The 24,569-nt window shown below is 37.9% G+C and overlaps 1 protein-coding gene across 7 annotated transcripts in view; it reads right to left on the bottom strand.

Annotated features, from left to right (window-relative positions):
- ARHGAP6 (Rho GTPase activating protein 6) overlaps positions 1-24,569 on the bottom strand; it is a 302,474-nt gene that overhangs the window by 38,336 nt on the left and 239,569 nt on the right. For 6 of the 7 annotated variants that reach the window (XM_048931252.1, XM_048931278.1, XM_048931270.1 and 3 more), the window contains 2 exons: positions 15,735-15,894; positions 939-1,010 (listed from right to left, as the gene is read on the bottom strand). In XM_048931252.1, the coding sequence (XP_048787209.1) occupies positions 939-1,010; positions 15,735-15,873 (211 nt within the window). In that variant the 5' untranslated portion in view covers positions 15,874-15,894. Of the gene's footprint in view, positions 1-938; positions 1,011-15,734; positions 15,895-18,629; positions 18,719-24,569 lie in introns of those variants that run through there. The other variant, XM_048931288.1, reaches the window with a different exon arrangement.

Here is a 24,569-nt window from a genome sequence, read left to right as displayed (position 1 = left end):
CCAATTTTAAACCAATAAAAAGAGTGAGTGCATATATGATTTCATCCAACAGACAAAAATTAAAAGGAAAACGTTATCTTTCCAACAAGCACCTAAAGTAACTTTGATATGGGACACTCATTTTTTCTCACTGCAATCTCAAAGTTCTATTAAATTAGGTTAAAAGCAATAACATTGCAGAAACCACATCACTTCTCTTCTTACAAATTCATATGTTTTTGAAATGGAGGTATTAATACTGCATTTTAGTACTACTTTTCCAAACAACTTCTCTAGGACTGAACACAAAATTAGATGCACAACATGCCGAAAATTTCACTTTCAGAAAAACTCATTTCAGGTCTCAACATCTGGACTTGGTTAAAATGACTGCAAACTACAGGTCAAGTCCACCGGATTAGGACCCAGCCCATAAAAGCTGCTTAATGTCCAAACAAGAAAGTCCCACCATCTCTATAATCCATGTCACACAGAGTCTATTAAGACCCAACTGATCAGTAGCACTGAAGCATTTATACGTTTTAAACAATGTCTGTTTTCCTAAGGTTAAAAAAAAGAAAAACAAACCAACTGACTAGCTTTGGGCAGGGTTGGGTTCACACGCTTTGTGAATTGAAAGAGAGAGTGTATATGGAGGTAAACAACAGGATCATATTATCCTGATTTCACTCTGCACTGGCTGCTGAAAATGAGGAAGAAAAGACACAGTTCTTTAACACTTCATATTCTCCTGGGAAATAAGCTTTCAGTTCAGAAGACGGGCTTACTCGAACGTCAGTTACTAAAAGATATGACATTTTTCCACCTGGAAATGAATATGTAGGCAACGCATCAGCTTGGCAACATTTCCCTGTTTCAGAAAGCATACATCTAAGACTAAAGAAATCTTATACGTAAAACTAAGATCAATCAGTGAATATGTACTCGTGTAGTTTTACCTTTGTCTTTGTTTTTCTCCTTTCCTAATGAGTCCAGTTTCTTTCTTAGTGATTTCTTCCTCTTTTGCCCATCTGTAAGAGAAAAAATAGGAAATGTGTGAAGGAAAGAACACTGAACAAACTGCTGCATAAGCTATATGTACATGAAATGAGATGTCCACAGCACTTCACTCAGGAAGGATGTGGGGTTTATTTTGCAAAGGCTCACAACTGTCTCAGTCCATAAGCCCTGAAGAGTGCACTGGAAGACCAAATGCATCCCACTCCATGTTGCTGGGCACAGCACACATGGTCACATAGCCCGTGTGCAGAATAGAAAGTTAGTCATGAAGTCTTAGCAACTGAGACTATTGCTGGATGTTCCTGATAGCAAATGAAGAGTAGGCTGCATAAATTCAAAAGGTAGTGATTAGCTCCCATTCATAGATACAAGACTGGAGGCTGTGAAGCTGGAAGTAGTTTTTGGAGAGGAAGTGTGGAGCTACAGGTATAGTATCTGGAGATAATATCCTGGAGACTAACTGTCAGGATGAATTGCACACAGCAGACCTATTAGCTGAGTGATAACTGCCCACCCTGACATGACGCATCAGATCTGAACTCACACTGCACACAGTGTGCTGCAGTTTGTGTACGGCATGTCCCGATGGTTCAGATGGATTAGTGTTAGAGAAATTATTGTTCTGACACTGTATACATCATCCAAGTTTTCATTAAGATATTAAGGACTAAAGATTTTAGCTGGTATCATAAGCAGGTCTGTTCTTGAAAGAACTATGTGAGAAAGTTGGCTATCATTCCTTCAGCAGCATCTTTTATGATGAAAGTCAACAAAAACACATCTTGTTAGGCCTCAACAAATACAAGAGATTAAGACACAGGCCTGCTTTAACTTGTACTTTTTATTTTTATTTGGTTTAGTTCTAAAGCAATTTAAAAGGTCTCACATATGCTTTAATGCATAATAATAGACAGACACCACTAAAGCTAAACATTAGTGGATACATACCTTTGCTTTACTGGTTTTGCAATATGGCATAAAATCAAAAATGTGCACACAGTACCTGTGCTTCACTGTTATGGTAAGGACACTAAATAATCTGCCTCAGCATGTTTTTCTGTTCGCGTAAATCAATGGCTTAAGCGGTCTTTCACAGCAGGGAGAAGACCACAAAAAACTGAAGTGGATCTCCATAGATTAACTCTCATCTTTGCAATTAGCCATAGGAGAAATACAAGCCATTTCCTCATAGTTTTCCCACAACTCCTAATGAATATTACTGAGCAGACAAATTTTGCCCTTTTCACAACCCATTCATATCCTTTTACTTTAAAATTAAAATTTATTTTTGCTTTTGCAACTTTTGCTCAATCAAATCCACTTCAATGTTTGTATTCTGCATCTATTTAGGGACAGCAAGCATATTTACTCCCAGCAGCTGCTTAATTATAATACTCAGTTTCTGACTCCTGAGGTAGATTCTCATTTGCTAGTTATGTTAAAACCCCTTTTTCTGCACCTGCTCCAGTGAGAATTCATCCCTCTGAAATAAGGCTGAATAAAGTTAATACAGAATTTCTAATGAATTTCAGCAATATAAAGGTGGTAATTCATTGCCTGATGCAGTCTATGATTAGAATTTCCTTTTTCATATCCACATGACAAGTTCATAACTCAAAGTCATACTTTGATTGATTAATATACCCAGTCCTTTCACACCTGACATCCCCAGTTCATAATACTGAGTTTATTACAAAAATTCTTCTATTACCTCTTGGCAATATGAACAGTAAGTAGCCTGCTTACATAAAACTAAAAGTATTGCTTGTTTTCATTGGGTTCTCCACTACTGTTGTGTTCTGGCGTTACATATTATACAATTATTTTTATATTATTTCTCATCTTATAAATTCAGATTACTGCTTCATAATAGCCATTTGATAAATAATTTACATTTCCTTGGAGTCTTAGACCCTCTATGCTTCAAGTACCTATATATTGATATTCTGATATTCCACTGAAGATTCCACTAACATGTAAAAAGAAGAACAAAAGTTGAAACTGCATCTCAAACACACTGATTTGATAATATGATTACAGAACTGCAGCTTCTGCAGTGTTTTAGTGCTGCACAGTCAAATACAACAGAAATGCCAGAACAGTTATTCATGTGAAAGAGAGAAATAAATTACACTTTCATATCCATATGGAAAACAAGTTAATGACTTTTAGGGCCAAACTAGCAATGATTTCTGGTGAACCTTGTTCTTAGTGAGTGATTGTTTGAACTCCAACTGTGAAGAAATTCATCAGTAAAAGACTGGTTGAGGGAACCACGCATTTGTTTCTTCAAATCTTGGATTTTTGAGTAGTGATGATCAGGCCCAGAGGAATGTAAGAAACAGGATAAAGTTCTAGAGATAGACAAGACAAAAAATACAGAAAACAAAAGAATCATAGAATGGCTTAGGATGGAACCTTATAGAACATCGAGCTCCAACTCCCTCTGCCACAAGCAGGGCTGCGACCCACCAGATCATCTGCTCAGGGCCCCATTCAGCCTGGGCTTGAATGCTGCCAGGAATGGGGCACCCACAGCTTCTCTGGGCAAGTCTATTCTGCGCAGGAATGAACTCTTAAGACAAAGAAAGACGGCAGAATGATAGAAGGGACACACTTAACTTGAACAAAGGATGTTCATTCACTGAAGTCAGTGGAACCACAATCATTTACATTTAAGGCTTACGCCACGCCAAAGAGTTCAATTTATAAGTAAGACTGACAAGAGTCTCAGTGAAAAGCTAAAGCTTAAGAGACCTGACAAGAGTTTCGAGGTCAATTCCAGTTCTCCTTTCAACCCCAGCAAAAGACATGATTAATTATAATCTATATTGTGTAAAAACAAATAAGTATTGAAATGATTGTTGATTTAGGTTACGTCAGACATGAGCACTGTGGAAATACTCACAATGTACTAAAGGATTAGGGCAACTGCAGCAGTTTTAAATATAAAAGAAAAAAAAAAATTGATAACACTTAGCACTTACTATCTCCACCGAGATTTGAGAATATAATTAATATTCATATGTTCTTGGTAACAAACCATTACCTGTGCAAAATACTTACTGTACATTTAAAAATTAATTAGCAAATATTTATGCAAAGTAATACTCTATCAGTCCAAAGTGCTATTATATATGACCTGCTATCCTCATCTGTGGTTTGAGAATATTTAAAGCCCAAATTGATAAATGTTATTCATCCAGCTGATTTATCCAGCCTTGTGTGCATGTAATCATCTCTTAATGTCTTCTTTCAATAGATCAGTAAGATAGGGCTGTCTTAACAAATTTCACTCAAGAATATTAGCAAGATGTGAGAAGTCAAAAGTCTTATCCTCTTGTTAAAAGGCAAGGAAATGTCAAATTGAAGGAAGAAGCCATTTTTTCTCTCTTTGTTAACCCACGCTGACTTCCCTGAAAAACATCTGCCCGGGCAGCTCCATAGATCAGTTGTTTCAGAAATGAACTTGGTTTGTCCAGTACTTACTAATTTATATGTTGACTGCATTTCACACTACAATGCGTACATCACTCTTTGGGCCTGTATGTATTAAGACTAACATGATGAATATTTTAAAAAAAAACAAGCCTGGAATGAAACTCTTGAGTGAATATTAAATTGCTGTGTGACCTGTTTTTCCAAAGTGGTGAGCACTTCCAGGTTCACTTAATGCCAGAGAGACTTTACTATTTGAAAAATTAGGTCATCTATTTAGGACTTTGTCAGTGAACCAAAGCCTACAGAACACAGAAGTATTTGCATGGATACACCAACTTCAGACAAGAATTGAGAGTTTCAGGAGTCTGACTTGTGAGGTTACTATTTTTGAAAATTTTGGTTTAAGATTGAAATTCATCCAGTGTTAAGACTATCACCTTTTGACTTTCAGTTACAGTCTCCAGATTTTGTACAGTCCACTTTGGGATCCAAATTTCAGTCTATATGATATATAAACTAGCTAAGAAGCCATTTTCATGTAGAGGATATACAAAGCTCATTTTTAAATGTGGAAAAATAAAGAACAGAAAGGGAATTACGGTTTTTTTAACAACACGTTGCTCTGTTGCTCCGTGCAAGATCACCTACCAACACCAAATTTGACTCAGACAGAAAGAGCGCAGATTGAATCCCATTACTATTATTTACTTCCAGTATTGCTTTACTCATTTCTGGAAAGTTATGGAAATCAACACATCTACTTGCAATGTCCAGATGTTGCTAAGCACAAGCATGAGCGTAACTGTGCATGGAATTTTTTCAAAGTGATACAATTAGTGGCACAGCTGGATCTAACATGCAGAAACTCCTCGCCACAATTTTTACATTATCCCACTTATTAGCCACTGTAGTGAGAAGCCATATCATAACTTTCTTTTTTTTCCTTTCCTTTTCTTAAAAAAAATAATATGTAGTAAAAACTACGACAGCTTTTATTATTATTGTTGTTATTTTTCTGACAGCATTAGAGTATTATATTTTAAACGATGGAAAGTGTCCTGTCCTGTCAATAAGCTTGAAGTGAACCAGTAACAGAATATAATTATTCAATGTTTCTTTCCCTTATGGATTTATACATTATTTATATATGTATTTTTCCCTTATGGGTTTATAAAGCTTACAGATAAACAAAGTTTATAAACAATAAAGGATACTGATTATCTATATGGAGAGACGTTGCTTTTATGTTACTTATATGCAATATTATTTTTTGTTATACATAATTCATACAAAGACTTTAATGTAGCTTTCTGTATTTTTGACATATCTTCTGTTGTTTACATGGTTATTGAGTACAGAACACCTGCTCCCCATCCACCTCCTCTCTTACTGGAGGCCTTCTTTGCATATGAGAATTGTATTTCTTGTCCATTTAGGGAAGAAAATGTGTCATGTTCTACAATGAAGGGTTATTTTCACACAGTATAAAGAGAGGAATTATGTGACAGAAGAATGTTATATCTATAGCTCAGTTATAAACAGAAATGGATAAGAATCCCAATATTTCTATAATTCAATAAAAATAGTTCTTAGTAGCTATATTCACAGAATCACAGAATTGTTGAAGTTGGAAGGGACCACTCGGGATCATCTAGTTCAACCTCCCTGCTTCCAGAATTCTCATTTTCCTTTAGTAGCTCTTAGTAAATTTTTTTCCTTGCATGTAATTAAATCACAATAAAATGTACTTTGTAAAAGGGTAATCCATTCTGGTTTGAAAACCACCACCAGTGGCACTCCAAAGAGCCACATCTCACCTCTCCAGAAGACTTCCCTGTTGGCTCACTCATTATGAGCGACTCATTTCCCAAGTGCCAGCCTCCTGCACTCAGCGGGCAAAACGAATGTCAAGCTACATACTCTCTTGCCTGTGCAGTGTGGAAAGCAATTGAGTGTCTGCAAGCAGAAAGTATTGCTAAAACTTGATATAGCACAAGAAAGAATTCTGTGCTTTTTTCTTTTCCCATTGTACTGCACTTGCAGTTGCAATCATTTCTTTGGGCACTACGCAATGTGAATTTCCTTCCGGACATGCACGTGGAGCTGCAAGGTGAAGGTTTTACTTAGGCATTCTTGTGCCTATAAATGTCCATCATGAAATATTTATTTAGATTAACGGTCACTGTCCCCACGCAGTAACTCGCAGAGCGCTGCCAGCTGCAGCACAGGCGGAAGGTAAACATTTCTAACCGGAGGACCAGGAGTGAAAGGCTTTGGCACATCACACGCTATAAAAATGGAAAGGCTGAGCCCTCAGGTATTTTCCATCACTCTCTGTCTCCCTGTAACCTGTCCTTGGCAGTGCAGATGCATTCCCTTAGCAATGCAGGTTATTATATGGCTTCATAACGCTTGGACTACCTCCTGCTTCTCCCTTACAGGTTTCTCTCTTTAGTTCACTTTGTTTTAAATTAGCACTCCTTTGTGCTTGGCAACTGGCAGCTAACTGAAAGAACTGAAAACCACCAGGCAAAAGCATAGAATCATAGAATCACCATGGTTGGAAAAGACCTCTATGATCATCCAGTCCAGCTGCCCCCTTACCACCTAGATTTCCCACTAAACGATGTCCCTCAGTTCAATATCTAAGCATTTCTTGAAATATTTGCTTTTCTTGAAATGCATGCTTTTGTGCTCTTCCTCCTGAACCCATTATACTCTTCAGTAATTTGTTTATAGTGCATCCTCTTCAGATAAAGATTTATGTAGGTAACATTATATTTACACGTGTAGTAGCCCTTTGGGCTATTGCATTACTGATTATTAAAATGAAACACAGAGGAATTATAGCATGTCAACCTATGGGTTTAAATGATGTAGCCAACAGAAGTTTAAATCCTGCATTATACATCACTTCTTTACTATGTAAATCTTTACTATAATAGCAAGAATTCAGTTCTAGTGGCATACGAATGAAACTGTTTTTTCTAGAAATTATTCATAAATTGCCAGGGAACCTGCCAGGGAACACAGAACTGCTGGAATCCTCACCCAGTTCTAAAGAAAGTTGCACTCCTACAGGGCCCTGAGTTTTATCAATAAAATGACAGTTTACCAGTAATTTTATGTGCTCCTGATATATTTTTTTTAAGCATCAAACAAAAAACAGCAATACAATATACTACAAAACAATGTATAACAGAAGGAAATCTGATATTCAGCTGAAAAGTTCATACCAGAATTCATACCAGAAGAATACACATGTTAAAGCAAAACTGTGCCAAAGTCAAGTAGAACATGGGGACTAATCAGTTGTAACACCAGTATTCTTGATAATGCTTCAGTTAGAAGCTTCAGCAGAATCACCATACACTGATGTGGATTATCTGCTAAGTAAGGACAGTCTAGCTGAGTTTTCAGAAACAAAAGGCCAGAACTACAATATGTTCTGAAGGCATATTTGGCAGAACATCATCAAGAATACTTCTGTTACACTAGGTGTACTTGCAATGATTTAGAAGAGAAATTACGAATCAAATGAAACCAATTTTCCCAACAATGTGTTATAGAGCTTTTACTTATGCATTCTGGTTCCTAAAATGGTTTTACGTAGGCCATGTTTGAACTTTCCCAATATGTTAATGACTAACATTTTAAAATGAAAACGGAGTTTTTCATAGCCATAATAATACACTGACAAAATGCCAAATGACTTCATATGTAGGTTGCTCCAAAAGTAATGCCTCCTATTTATTTCCATTTCAACAACAATTGATACAAAGAACACAACAACACAGTATGATAGTGCAAATTCTCAGCTACAAAACACTCTTTTCCAACATAGTCACAACCAGTAGCTGTGCATTTTCGCTAGTGAAGAGCCATCGTGCTGCACTCATAACAATCTGCACCAGGACAATGACCTGCTGTCACTGTCACCACTGCTGAAATGCACCACCCACCCCTCAGTGTGCTCACATTCACTGTTTGGTCTCCAGAAATGTTCAGCAATTGTCAATGAATGTCAGTGGGTGCCATTTTTTCCACATGGAGATCAACGACATCCCTTTACTTCATCCACACTTCCATGTCAGATGCCATTGTGTCAGAGTGCCCCTCTGCTGCCATCTGTAACATGGCAACAAAATATAATGGGATACTGGTGGGAAGGTTCAACCTCTACTGCCATACCATCAATATCCATCCCTGATACTGGGGGCCAGCATAATAAAATAGGAAGCTTTAATAGGAGACAGGAATTTTTTAATATCTCTGAAGTAATATCTAGACTTAATTGGACTTTACATACTTCAAATGCATGCATGCAGCAGTCTCTGGCTTTGAATTTATAACAGCTCTACCCTAAGCCCACACAAGTCAGGATCCAAATAACAACACAAGCCCATAGGATTACTCTCCCCTAATACTGAAAACCTCCTGTCAGGATTCTGTCATCAACAACTGTTTTATAACCTTGGTATATGGAAAAGTTGATCACAGTAATTCGTACTTCTGTATTCCTATAGCATTCGCCATAATGCATGCCGCTTCTTGATCAAAGCACCTGTTTACCCAAACAGAGGCTGATAAACAGAGAAATCTTTTTTCCTTGTGTTGAACAATGAAGATTCGCTTTCATAATTGTTATTAGCCTGTTTCTACCTGACTGAATAAATAGGTGGAACTGTGCTCCTCATATAATAAGATATGTTATTCCTAGTATGTGATAGAAGAAAATCATGGAAATCAATTTGCTGATGGTTACATAGGTTACACTTTCATAAAATAGCTGCCTAACAACAAAGTTTGAAAAAGGAAAAGATGACTATAAAAAATTCACTTTTTGAAGATACATTACTTCTTCTGTTCTATTAGTAGAAAAATTATGCTCTTCCAAGCTTCATATATTTCACTTTTTTTTCCCTCTCAACTGTGGCAAAAAGCCAAATCTGGAAAAATAAAACAAAACAAAAAAACCCAACAAACCATAGCAAGAAGCTTCTACAAATTTCCTTCTGTGGAGAAGAAAAAAAAAAAATGCTTTTTGGCTTGCGTATCTCCCTGTCTAGAAAAGCTTCTGTCACCTTCACTTTGACAAATTCCTGCATAGCAGACTCCAAGGCTGACTGCTCCAAATGCCTCCATCCTGCAGCTGAGATTTCTCCCAGCTCAAAACATTAAGTGAATTTTACTTTCTCTTTTCAGACTGAGAGATAGAGCTTTTTCTTGAGAGGAAAGAAAAGCTCACGTTTTATGGAAAACTGGGATTTGGGGGAAAAATAAAAATGACAAAGAAAATATAACTTTCATCCTAAGCCAGCAACATGCACAACTTTCATCAAGTGCTCTGAGCAGGTTTGATAGAGCAAGGTTGATAAACCAGGTTGAAGACTTACTAATGTAATGTCAAAGAGCAGAACTTAGCTTGCGGTCTTGCTTGTCTTTAATTTAACCTTCATGAATACTGCTATATTGAAAGCAAATCTTACAAATGCTGCATGGACTTATGGCACCATGATAGAGACAGTATTATATGAGAAGTATCTGCAAAGGTTGGCATGAAGAGTGGTGATAGTAAAATTCTTCACTTAATAGGTATACTGTGTATCAGCACAAAAGCACCTAATCTTGTAGCTCCACAAAGTATCAGCTACAGTTTTCTTAGATGCTTTCTCCTGGTATAACTATCTACACAGTATGTAACATGGTCAATGATTAAAAACAATGAGCAGCTTGGAGCACTTACAAAAATGCAAGTCCGGATAAAAATCAAACTCACTCTCAGCGTTAAGGAAAATGGATAATGATGAGTAAAGTAAGCAAAAAACTGAACCAAATGTCAGCTCCCTGCCAAAATAAACAAGTGGAGGACACATAACTGAATTCCCATTTTTATTCGGAGCTTAACTGAAACATATTGAGGACAAAGTGCACCAATGAACAATAAAAATTCAGAAAACCTAACTGCTTGTATTTTGTTTCATTTCACAGAGAGTTGCCTCAACACTCAGTCTATGATTACATATTTCAAATTCACCTTACAGAAGGAAGTTCTATAGCAGACTAATACTCATTTCATAGGAGCAGATGCACAGCAGATGCACACCTGGTGAAACTGGCTACAAATCTTACATACAAAAATGACCAACAGTACATGTTAAAACAGCATAAGCAATAATCTTTCCTTAAATGATTGGAAATGTATTTAAGTTTCTAAAGACGACATGAGATCATATGTATTACAATTATAGCAAACTAAATGAACTGAAAACTAGATTTGACAAATGCTAGCTAACTACTAAAATTAAGCATCACCTTCTCTCTCTCCAGCTGACCCAATAACTCTAAAAAGAAATTACCTCAGAAAGTAGAACACTTGCTATAATTACTGAAGCTGCTGTGTATGACTTAGGTGCTGTTAACAATAAATATTGATGTGTGTGTGTACATTCTTGTCATAGATGGCAACAATACGGTAAAGAGTCTTCTTGGTAAAGGCAATTAATTTCTTTGATTACACTTTATACACTTGCTAAAATAGCTGGATGGCAAGTTTATTTTCAGATCTGTAAAATGAAGAGAATTCTGTGGCTTATCTTCAGATTCTCCCTCCACAACATTTGGGAAACATTTAAATAATAAACCCAAAGATACAAAGAAAGCATATGCAGCACTTGTACTATAGCATAAATATACTTTGGAATGTGGCATGTGCTAAAGCAAAAATACTACATCAACCTAGCATTAAGGTTGTGACCCAAGCCAACAAAAACAAGATAATTCATCAGAGATTTATGGTCTGGCCTTCATCCAACCTACTGCATGTATTGCAATCTATTGCATCTGATCTGTTAACAATTCTGGGTGAATGTGTAACATCAAAGTTCAATTCTAGACACATCAATCTTGTATTTTGAAGATGAGACTGGAATAAAGATATTTTACCACATTATTTTGAAGCTTTGGGCCTGAACTCTTGTGCTAAGTCTTCCTACAAAAAATGAAGTTCAATAGCATTTTAGTATGCAATCTGAAACATGGGTTAATACTGGGATTTGTTACTATTAATTGTAGAAAAAATGACACGTGAAAAATGAAAATATACATCTGAGATGCTTGCCTGTACAACTTCTGAACTGGTACACATGCAAAAGATCCTCTGTCAACTGTATCACATTTGAAATTCTGTCCTGAAATGATTTAGAAAGATAGGACCAAAAATGCCTAATCACAAAAAGAGTGAGATTCTGTGAAGGACTATGTACAATCTAGATACTGTATATCTCTTGCTGATTCAAATTCTACTCTGTCCAAGTTAGGGCAGAATTTCCAAACTTTCATAGGAAAATTCAGCATAACTTTTCCTTTCTTTCCCCTTTTTTGAAAAATAGAGAACTCTTTTTTTCTACATCAAAACTTTTCACAACCTCTGTGCAACGTCTCATAACTGACCAATTCTACAACTTCTTTAGCACAAGAACCCTTTCTAACTCCTGAGGCCTTTCAGTATCTTCTCCTTCTCCATCTTCATCAGTCACTACAAAGGTGATATCCACTTAAGAATGGACATTAAGAATGCACAAGAGGCATCATCAACTCTGCAAGCTAATGCTGGTAGATTCATAAATCCCATACAAACTACTACAAAGATAAGAAAAACATAGTCACAAATTGAGCCACTACTTCAGCTGACATTCTTACCATGGTATTTCAGGGACATTTCAGTTCAAACATCAGTGGGGCAAGGGTTTCTTTTAAATATGACTCTGAGCAGTGTTGTGGTAGCAAGCGCTAATTGCTGGCACCTCTGCTGTATAAAAGTAAAAGCAGGATTCAACCAAAGAGATAAACCATTTATGTTTGCATATTACACTGGTACACATACACCTACCTAAGCCATACTCAGAATTAGTGGCAAGTGTTTCCTTTTTCCCTCCTGTACTCCTTGTTTCCACAATACCTCATGCCTCATTCCAAAGCTGGGAAGATGACAACACAACCTGTTGGGGACTGGTGAGAACATAAGCAGTCACAGTGTTTTCTTGAATAAAGAGAGGTGAAAACTGCAGCTGTGACTCCAGAACATCCAAATCCTATTCCGGTTAATTCAGAGAGGTTAACGTCATACCTTAAAACTGAAACAGATGCTTGAGGAGTTGAGTTAGGGTTGGTGCCCTAACTCCTCATTTACTGTAACTGATCAGGCCCTAGCAGTGCCTACCAGTCCTCACAAATACAAACTACAAGAGGCTCTTGGGCTCAGTGAAGTAAAATGTTATTATAAAAGTATTTCCTAAATACCTGTTGTAGAAACTGCTCCAAACAAACCTCATTCGATACCTTCTCTGCCCAAGAGGTAACTGGAGCTTATGAACAAAGGAGAAGGAAAGAAGTTATCCTACTCTTTCATACTCGTTTAATTTTGAAAAAAAGATATGAGACTTGAGTTACCAAGTTGTTGTTTTCTTGTGTAGACATGCTGTATAAGGTTCATTTTTCTCACTAGGGGCAGAAAAGTACACAAACATATGGAAAATCAGAAAGACATGAGCACATGCACAAAGTGAACTGCATTGTTCTCTTTCCTTTCTTCTACTGGAAAGAGATTCTACTTCCTTGAAATAAGGAAGGCATAGGTATAGTCTAAACAGTGACTGCAAATAAGTTGCATAACAAACTTAATATTGTGCTATTTAGAACATCAGACAGCAAATTAAAAATATTCTATGGAATAACTGTGTTAGTAAAGAAACTAATGCTGTGCTTGGAATTGATAACCCTTAAATTAACACATTAAACTAGAGACAGTACAAATGATTTGTGGTATAGTTATCACTAGCAGATGGAGGCATGCCATGGAGCTGATAAGGATTTTGATTCCAGAAAATGAAAGACAGGGATGAGGCAGAAAAACAAGAGAACAAAAAAACAAATTTGAAGTAGCTCTGTCATACATACAAATTCATCAAGAGTCATTGTTTTTAAATTCATTCTAATTGCTTACCGAAGTCCAACCTTACATATTTTAAATAACATGCCAGTTAAACTCCTGTGAGAAGTGGTCCTCTCTATGCGACCACAGGATATTTAAGTTACAAATGTTAGTAGTGTATTTTATGAAGGGTAATGGCTGCAATGCAAATGAAGAGGGATTACATACCAGGTATTACATTGCATGCATTCCTCTCCTAGTGTGCAATTGGCCAGATGGGCCCTAAAAGGCTAACTGCACTTGTTGTGACAAAGTGGCCTTCTAAGCGTGGCAGAACTGAAACATTATGAAGCTATCAGTAGTGATATGACCTGATGTCATTGCGACTGTAAACATAAGGCAGATGCTTCTGTACTCAGACTTAACCTCCATGCAAGCGTGCTTGGCACAAATACTTGTTACCCAAGAACAATGGGGTTTTACTTTCCAATTTACTTTCTACTTGTGCCAGTAGAAGTAATTTCTCAAATGCTTGCAGAAAACAAATGCTCAGCTGGCCCTGTTCTAGAGTCATTCATTTGTAGCTTTTGAAGAACAGTCAAAGGACCTCAAAGAATCCCAACATTTAAAAACGCTTTCTGTGTTTTCTAATACCGAGATTATTCTTCTAGGCTTCTTCAGGCTTCTGAATATGTTCAGACAACATTTGCTCAATCAGAAGAGAGCTACAGAGCACATCTTTCTAAACATGGATCTCTCCAGTCCTAGACAGCTCCCTCAGCTCTCTCAAACATACTACACTTGTTCTTCCTGTAACTTGGCCAAACACATCACCTTTTCTTTGTTTGTTATTGTTACTGTTTCTGTGTTTTGATTGGTTGATTGGTTTGCTTCACTTTGTTTTTACAGAAAACCTTTAATGACCTTCAGTCCAGTTTTAACTTGGGATACAAATAGTTGTATCTAAGTTTTATGTTACTTGTACTACTGCATGCCTGGAGTGACTGAGCAAGTTTCACACTGTTGAAACTTGAAAATTCCCACTTGCACAGCCCTGTGATATTAGCAAATCAATTGGACGGCTACCTCTCCCCTCTTAACATACTTTTGCACTCCACACCATTCAGGAGTGATGGGATCATGAAGAGGACATTTGAATTGTCTCTGCAAAGGGTCTAAACTAAAGTATTCTACATCCAGTCCTGGCCAACATTTTTATCAGTGACCTCAAATGCAGGACTGGAATGCATCCCCAGCACTAAACCTGGGGGTGCTGTTGACTTTGGAATGATGAGAAACCTTGCAGAGGAATCTGCATACACTGGAGCAACAGGCAATCAGCACCAGCGCAAAGTTTAATGTAGTGAAGTGCTCAATTCTGCATCTGGGATAGAGAAATGCCTGACACAGGTACGGACTAGGAGATGAGTGGCTAGGGAGCAGCCCAGCCAAAAGGAATCAGGACGTGCTGGTGACAGCAGGCTCAGCATCCATCAGCAGTGCACCCTGGCAGCCAAGGGCCATACCACATTTTAAGAGGCATTAAACACAGCATGGCCAGCTGGCTATGATTCTCATAGAATCATAGAATGGCTTGGTTTGGAAAGGTCCTGAAATACCATCTAGTTCTAACTCCCCTGCCATGGACAGGGTTGCCAACCACTAGATCAGGCCATCTGGAACCAATATACAGTATTTAGCATTGGTGCAGCCCCATCTTGAGTACTGTGTGTAGTTCTGCAATCCTCAATAAAAAAAAAGGGTGCTAGTTTACTGGAAAGTGTACAGAGGATGGCAACAAAGGTTGGTAACAAGTTTGGAAAGCCTGTCCTGTCAGGAGAGGTTGAGGACACTTGGGTTGTCAAGGGGTTGTCAATTTCATTGCCGTCTAGAACTTTAGAAAAGTTGTAAGACCACTGCCTTTAGGAAAAGCTGACTATGATTCACTTTATTTGATATGGAAGATACCAAAAGTAGTGATTCTTGCCTTTCATCAGCGCCAATAGAGAGCGAAAAAAATCACAGATATATACTTTTGGATATAAGGAAGTGCAAGAAAAATCTTTCTTTCAACTGAGTATCAGGGTTTCCCAGCACGAATAGGTCTGATTTAGGTTATCTGCTCTGTAGGTGTCTGTCCTTGACCAGGTGATCCCACTCCCGGTGGCTTATGTTGGACGTAACGGACACCATTACTATTCATTTTTGTAGTTGCAATGTTTAAACAAAAAGTGAAGCAGAAGAAAAAGTCTGAGGAGCAAACAATGTACTTTTTCTCCCATTTATTACTGAGATACGAAGTCAGCGGCTTATGAAGAGGAGGCTCAGCAATCTAAACAGAGCTGGTTTATCATGCACTTACCTTTGGGGATAGTAATCTGACATCCCAGGTCATACTCCTGCTGCAGCTGATAAAAAGCCACTTCCTGCAGCCGAGCGCGCTCCAGCTCTGAGAGACTTTGAACGGGAACTGACTTCAGCCGAACGCTGCGCCCTGACATGCTGTTCCAAGTGAAATCACCCTACAGGAAATCAAATGGAAAAATATGAAGCATCATACGGTATGTGCAATTTAATAAACATAACTATCTCTTCTACTGCAAGGAGAAACAATGCATGTCCTCTTTTCTAAAAGGCTATTTTGCTGGACTTCTCTAACCTTTCAAATATCTTTGTTTTCCTAAGACTAACATTCCTTAAAAGGAGTACAGACATACAAAACAAAGTCAATTTTGCCTGAAAACATTTAAGCATGTATTGTTGCAAAAACTCTGGGATTCCAGTAATCAAAAGCAAAAAGCAGGAAAAAAAAAAAACAACCTTGTCTGCTTTTCCCAGCTTGGTTTCTTTGTACAGTAGTTCATCATCACTTCATTCCCTTCAATGCACATTCAGTCAGAGACCTGAATTTCTACAGGTCCATGGATAACACGCATCTTATCTCCTCCAATTTGCTAACCCCACTCCCCAAAGCTGTTCGGTGAGTAATTTTCTTTTCCAATGCATCCTACCCGCTCCTTACAAAGTGACTGTGGTTAAAGCAAGACTGACTAAAGGATAATTTGTTTTACGTTTCTGAAAAGCCATTATAACATATGCGCTACAATACAATAAAACAACATGAGATATGCTGCATCTCTGTAAGGTACCAATTATGTTCAGAAACAAAATCAAAAGCTTTATAAGTTTTATCTCCCACATACGATGACATACACAAAAAGCCATTCTTATTGCTAGTATTTAGTTCAGATAAGAGCAGTAATCATCAGTCGAACAGAAGTACAACCACACAGAAAAGCTGAAAGACTGACAACTAACTTGGAACAAGAACTTTAGAATTCATCAAAGCATAATTAGAGAACACATTTTTCTACATGGAAAAGAAGACTTCAGCTTTGAGAAAAAAAGACTCAGAGGGAATCTGATTAATGTTTACAAGTTTCTTAAGTGTGGGAGTCAAGAAGATATGGCCAACTTCTTTTCAGTGGTCTGTGGGGACTAGACAAGGGGAAACTGCCATAAACTGGAGCATTAGGAAGTTCTGCATCAATATGTGAAGGGACTTCTTCATAGTGAGGGTGATGGAGCACTGGAACAGGCTGCCCTGTGAGGCTGTGGATTCTCCTTTTCTGGAGAAACTGAAGACCCATCTGGATGCCTGCTTGTAAAGCCTGCTGAAGGAAGCCTGCTTTGAAGGGGGGCTGGTCTCGATGATCTCCAGAGGTCCCTTCCAACCTCTACAAGTCTGTGATTCTGTACATAGCTATGACTGCACATGCATTCACGTGTATGAGAGATAAAAACATCGTAAATATGCAGCACCATCTAGCAATGTAGCTGAAAGAAACAATGCAGTGAAGGACTTCTCTTGTAAACCATGAAATGTGTCTGAGTCCCTCAAGAAGCTTTTATTTTTGTAAAAAATTTTTTGCAAGTTATAAGGCAGTTGTGACAGATGAAGCTGTCACCTTGAATTGAACAATACTGTATCTACATGTTAAATGAATGTACTATACCCAATATTTTTTATGATATGTATATTTATATGTGTCACATACGTAAACTTTTGCACTAGCCCAGGATTTGACCACTGGAATTTGGTTTTTGCTTTTTCTTTTTTGGCTCTTCCACTGCTCCACTGCTGACTAACTAGATTTAGTGGTCTCAAACGAAGGGTTTGCAAGGTGATATAAACCAAGACTAGCTTAACTCAAGTGAAACCAAAGCAGAGAGATTCACATAAACCTGTTTTGCGAAACTGCAAGTAAATGTTTACATTTTTGAAAAAGCCGTTGTCATTTATAGTTAAAAGTGATCAAGAACAGAATCCACCATCAGACAATGTATACCAAGAAAGAATTCCTTTCCAATCATGATAATACAGAAGAAAAAAATTTACAAGTGCAGAAATATGCAACTCAATCCTTATGAACATCTCACGTACAAAATGTTCTATAGTCAAGATAGTAAAAAGAGAGAACTACAGGCTTTTGGGGTAGATGTTTCTGGATTTATCTTATCTATTTCTCTTAGATGAGCAATTTCATAAACAAAAGCATCATGGATATACATTTATTATGGTAGGCATAACTGGGATGTTTTAATTTTGAAATGTGAAGGCATGAAAAATAGAAAATTGTGAACTAACAGCTTATTAAGACTAGAAAGTTTTTAGAACATATCCTGTTTCCTGTAGAGCACAAAAAACAAGGAGGAATGTGGGGCTTTTAGGAACTGCCACAAGTTAAATACATACTCCTTAACTGGAATTATGCATGGACACATGAATTATTGTTATTTTTTGATGAAAATCAATGTGGGCAAATCTAATTCTGGAGGTAACTGCACCCTCTGCCTCACCTCAGAGCAGCTTTGTAACAGCAGGCAGCAAGCTGTACCACTGCAATACCTCAGCTGCTGAACCAGCCACATGAGTTTAACTCGAAAAGACAACATTTACTGGCATCAATATTCTGCTTTTGAGGCCAACGAAGACTCTATGCAGAGCTCTGCTGCTTTATATGAGCAAATCAGCCAGCTCAGCACTGGCTTAGAAATCCTACTCAAGCTAATTTTACCTTATTATGGCTGCACCTCATCTCTCTCTTTAAAAATATAAAAATAAATAAAAATTAACATGTCTAAGTTTTACAACCAAGAGAAATAAGAAAGTCCCATACCAGATGAAGATTGTTCCTCTCAACCAAGATTTTCATTCTGTCAGTCTCTAAGCTCCCCAAACACCTCTGGCACTCACCAGCATGGCCCTTGTTGGCTAAAAATGGTCGGATGCATCCTCAAACTCCACGACAGATTGTTAAGCTGCAATAAAGAACTTGGAATCACTCTGCCCAGTCTCTGTGCACTACATAAGGCATTCTTCTTTTATACTTGATGTGTTTGATAAAATCTCTGCTAGGTCACATTAACATAGGGTTTTACTATGCTAATGGAACACATGAGTAATTATCTGAAATATTTTTGGAAGATCATGTGTTAGGGCCAATGGAATCTCTTAATCTGTTGAAGCAGAGGCTGAAGAAATGTTTCCTTGAAAAATTCTGTTTTATCTGGCAAATAAATATCAGTCTTCTATGAGCCAAAGTACAATATTTTAAGTCTTAATCTATTCATAGGCTCTTATGCTTTGTGGGACAGAAGGTAACTTAGCAGCTTCACCTCCCTTCTAATGCAATGAGGAATTTTTACACACAGCCAGCAAATTTCTGCAACATCAACCAGGCTTGGGAGAGGTCCAGAGAAGTCAATATACCTTCGAGAAGGGGTACAAGTGCACTTATAAAATTCCCAATTCTGTAAAACTATTCTGTACTATATGGGACAACCGAAGGAGGAAAAGGACAGGACAGACACAGAGAACATTCTCTTTTTCTCTCTCTGAGGAGGCACACTTCATTAGCCACGTTCAACTAATAGCCTGATATAGTTCTTTGCAGAAGCTTAAGAGGAACATAAGATTTTTAAGCACCAAGTCAGGGGATTTGCTTTTTGAAGTCTATGCCCTGCATATGTGTTCAGACATACATACTCAGCTTTTTCTCTGTTTAGACTGTAAGACTAATTAGAACATGATCTGCAAATGGTCCCTTCATCAGCAAGAAGAAAAATAATCAGCAGACAAGACTGTAAACAGAAATGTTGCTCTGGGATAAAGTGATCAGTGATCACCCTGATAGGCACAAACTGCTAATTGTGAGGTTGCTTTCGTAATCGACTTTTATAAAACCTTAACCAGACTAAAAGCCTTCTCCAGTTTCTTCTGCCAGCCAGTCACTTCTTTTCCCTCACATTCGCATTCTTCTCTCTGGCTTTCCCATTAACATCTAACATCTTTCCTCCTCAGAACTGAGCCGTTCACTTATCAGGCATGTGACTAAAATACCAGAGCAGATGACTCAGCAAAGGAGATGAATGATTAACTGCATCTCATGCCTTTGAAAAATCTGTCCACTTTTCCCATAATTCTTGTCCACCATCATAAGCACTTTTTAACAAGATACAGACTGAAGTTTACTGATATTTGTACAAATGTTTTCTTCAGGGGTTGGGTGTCCAGCGGCTCTGAAATAAACCCAAGTGGTACATCTTCAGCAATACTGTGCTCTTAAATTACTCTTAGGCATCTGTAGGCTACTCTCATGTATTTTACATTGTTCCCCTCAGCCTCCAAAACAGTCTTTCAGTTGTGTTGTAGCAAAGTCTTGTTCTTCTGCACAGTACAGAAATGGGCTGATAAACTCTGCAAGGAATTCTGAATGCAGATAACAAACAAACACATTGACCATTACCTCTGTTGATTACTATGGAGCTTTAAGCCTTCGTGAGCAATGTGGATCATGCACAGGGTAGGCAAATAGGAATCTCTCACACATGGCAGTTTTAGATAATACAGTATTTTAATGCAAGATGCAGAAAGCAATTTTTATCTTACTGCATTGCTGTCAATGTTAATGACTTTAGTCTGTACTCATTTAGGTAAATACCATTATCAGATTAGCTGTCTACTTTTCATTAGTCTTTTGCTGAAACCCATTTGAAACCACTAAGATTAAAGCCAATTATGCTTCTTTGTTTTTTCTCTTACCTTAGCAATGCTTAACCATGTGTTTATAGTTAGATACATCTCCACTGTAAAGGAGTTCAATATTCCACACGCAAGAAGATTATATTGCAATAATATGACAAAATGTCTTAATTTTGTTTGCTTAATTACTTCCCTAAGCTTCATAAAACTGTGTGTAATTACTTCTTTATAAACCTCTCACTTAAACAGGTAATTCATTTCAACTCTCTCTAAAATAACTTCCACACTCCTCTGCCATAAAGCCTCAAATTTTGACAGTTGATATTCCCCCAGCACAATCTGGATGTCTGTACACATCATCTCTCTCTTCCTCACTTCTCTCCAGTCGATGTTGATAGGAAGCTGCTTCAATCCGACAGCTTTTCATTGCAACTTCTTCATTTAAAGCCAGAGTACAAAGCAGAACGCTCGGCAGGGCATGAAGGGAAAGGAGGAATAAACTATAAAAAGTATCGAGCATTACATGCAGTTAAGGACAAATGCCTAATCTTTTATTAAGGCCACATTTGGATTAATCAGGAGTTGGAAAACATCTGGATGATATGGGTGTGCAATGACCTCATTCTTTCTGCCATCCCATCTCCAGATGATTTTCCAAAGGCAGGTAGTGTATTTCTTTCCAGATCGCATCACAAATTAATGCAACCTAGACTGCTACAGTTTCTCCAAACACAGCAAGTATCAGAACAGCTGTCTCCAAGGGATTGCTGGTATGAGAAAAGGAGGTGTGCCTTTCCAAAATGGCATCTCTAGATACATAAGTATGCAGAAGCACAAGACTTACTGCATGACTTTGAGGCATTCAAAGGCAGACATACAAAATATAGAGCCCCCAACAATTAATCTTCATTAAGAAAGTCTGACTTCATTAACGTATTTATCTAGGTTGACATCCTTCTCCCTTTGACATCAGTGGAAAAATTATTAATGTCTCCACTAGGAAGAGAGTAAGTACAGCCTGATGATCTTGTGTATCACTTTGGAGTCTTGCATGAAAGCTAGCTTATCTCAAGCTCTATTATACTTTCGCATGCTAAATAATGCATGTGCAGAAAACGCTATTAGTTTTGGCAAAAGATCACACTTCACTAAGCAGCACTGTAGGTATCAAAGCTATTTAATGGCAATTAATATAACCACGACATTGCTAAGGAGAGGCACTTCCTCATTCTGAGCTGTATCCTGCCTTGTTTCCAGGGCTGTGGACTGTCAACTGGAAAACAGGACAATTGGGATCGGCGCTCTGCACAGCAAGCAGCCTCTAGGATGCTGGCAGGCTGGTATTCCTCACAGGGCAGGCAGAATGCACAACACCAGCAGAAATATTTAATGTAATGAGACAGCACGGGCCTGTGCCCAGGTAAGGAAACATGGTTCAGAATTCCACAACAGTAATTTCCATTTATCAGGGAGTAAAAAAAAAAAAAAAAAAAAAAAAAAAAGCCCATCTAACTTTAGTCTAAGGATAAACAGGGAGCGGAAGAATAAGTGTGTTTCCACAGCAGTATTAAAATTGTTAAAATAAAGGGCAAAATATTTCCTGTTCCTCTAGGATCAACCTCTCCAAGTTTTCCAAATGCCTCAGGAACTGTTTCATGTTTAGAATAGTTAATAGCGTTCTCTTAAAAAAAAAAAACTTGTATAATGGAGATGCATTTCATTTCTCTTCTGACATTAATACATGTGACTGAAGTAAAACAGGGATTGCCTAGCAAAATATTCATTCCTAACACATCCTCTCTGTACCAAACCTTTTATCTATGCAGAACACCAATCTCCAATAAAATGCATCAAAAAAATCAACATGATCAGATTTTCAAGATGCCTTGCTTCACCGGACATCAATATCTTGAGGCATTCAAGGCCAGGCTGGTCTAGTGGTTGGTGACCCTGCACATAGTAGAGGGGTTGAAATTAGATGATCATTGTGGTCCTTTTCAACCCAGGCCATTCTATGATTCTACGATTCAGAAGCATTACAATTAGAGCCAAAAGAGTCTGAGTACTTTTGTGGAGCTGACAAAACGGAGACAACAGCATCTTCAAAAACTCTAAATGTAGGTGAAGTTCTACTGGAATTTGTGTGAACATATTTCTGTGTGTTTTTGTCAATAAAAGAGAAGTTAGCCACCCTGTGCTTTGCTGTTGGTTGCAAGTTGTTGCATGTGTACATTAACAAGCTGCAGTAACAAGCAGTAGCAACTATACAGCTTGAGACCAAAGTAATTGTCTATACATTGTGTTTTCAGCAGCCTCACCACAAGAGATTCGGGATAGCCTGTGCTGATTAAGATAATAAAATTCATTCCTTTCATCGGTTCCCATACTGTTTTTTTGACAGGTTGCTGCTATTTATTTCTCAAGTGTAAAAACAGTTTCCTGCTTGACCAGAAATAATGTGAACTGTGCAAGCTAATGGCAGCTGACCCCAAATCAGATACAATAGCTTGAATATTATTTTTAGTGGCAAAGTTGCCTTAAATAGACCTTGTTCCAGGCTCCGCTACCAACGCAAACATGTTCCTGCTCAGTATTCACTCGCATACAAAGCAAAACAAGAAGTCATGTGCTGTGTCCATGTTTACCTCTGTCTCAAATCAATAAGTAGATGGGATCAGTCCGGAGGACAATCTTGGCTCAATTCTGAAGACCTGGGAGCCAGAGGACATGCTGCACACACCAGTGCACTGCAGAACTTCCATTCATACATAGTCATAGAAACATACAAGGAATCATTTAGATTGGAAAAGGTCTCCAAGATCAAGTCAACCATCAGCCAGACCTACCAAATCCCACGGCGAAAACATATTTAGTGTCACATTCACATTTCTTGAATACTTCTAGAGATAGGACTCCACCACTGCTCTGGGGAACCCATTCCAATGCTTGGCCGGCGTTCTGCTAAGCTCTTGCTAAACATATGAAATACTGCTCTTTCTCCTAATCCTAATGAAGCTGATGTTAAGCATATGAAAACATAAGGCCTAAACTATATGGGAAATACATTTAAACAACCTAGACTAAGCAAATGTAAGCGTAAGTCCTATTTGTAGCTTTATTCATCCTGAAGCAGTACAACAACGCTCCTGTGAAGCAATAAGGAACACAGGACCTTCTGTAGTTTCTGACAGGTAACTACAACTACCTGAAGGGAGGATGTGGTGAGGTGGAGATAGGCCTCTTCTCCCATGTGATTAGTGATAGGACTAGAGGAAATGGTTTCAAGTTGTGCCAGGGGAGATTGAGTTTGGATGTTAGGAAATATTTCTTCACTGAGGGAGTGGTCAGGTACTGGAATGGGCTGCTCAGGAAGGGGGTGGAGTCACTGTCCCTGGAGGCGTTCAAGGACCGTTTAGATGCTGTAGTGAGGGACATGGTTTAGTGGAAGACAAAAGTGGTTCGTAGGTGGCTGGACTGGATGATCTTAGAGGTGTTTTCCAACCTTGATGATTCTTGCTGGGACTGCAGCTAGTACAGCACGTAAGTTAGCAATTTCTGGAGTCAGTAACAAGGATTAATTTGACTGCGGTAAATGCTTTTAACAGACTAGAAGTGGCATCTATTTCTATTATACTCAGTAAAAAAGAAAAAAAAATAAATAACCCTAACTGAAAATTTAAAGAAATGCATGAGAAAGCACAAGTTATCATTTCCAAATGATTCAAAAAACCATACCAAGTATCGTATACAAGATTTATAAATATACAAATATTTTAGTTTTCCTTCTGGATTTTGAGCTTTTAAGATACATTATCTGACTCAAGCATACAGCCAGAATCTCATTAAGAAGAAAAATAATTAATTTCAAGACTCCAAGTACTGGGATTTGACTAACAACAGCAAAGCCTTTAATTAAATACAAAACCCCATTTGCATTGTTTCAAGTGGTCCAAATTACTATTTTCTATAAACTCTGACATTACTTACAGAAAGTATTATTTCTTGGTCTAAAGAAAATGAAATTTGTTGCACACAGAACAGCTACCCAAATTACCTACATACCAGCTCTGGTTGGAAACCCATACTACCACTGAAAGGAGAGGTGTGGAGGTTGACATAAGCCGACGGGAACAAAATGCCAGCCATCTCCAA

Source organism: Lagopus muta, chromosome 1 (genome assembly GCF_023343835.1).
Source record: "Lagopus muta isolate bLagMut1 chromosome 1, bLagMut1 primary, whole genome shotgun sequence".
Classification (NCBI taxonomy): Eukaryota; Metazoa; Chordata; class Aves; order Galliformes; family Phasianidae; genus Lagopus; species Lagopus muta.
Note: the sequence above shows the minus strand (reverse complement) of the source record. Positions and strands in the feature narration are given on the sequence as shown.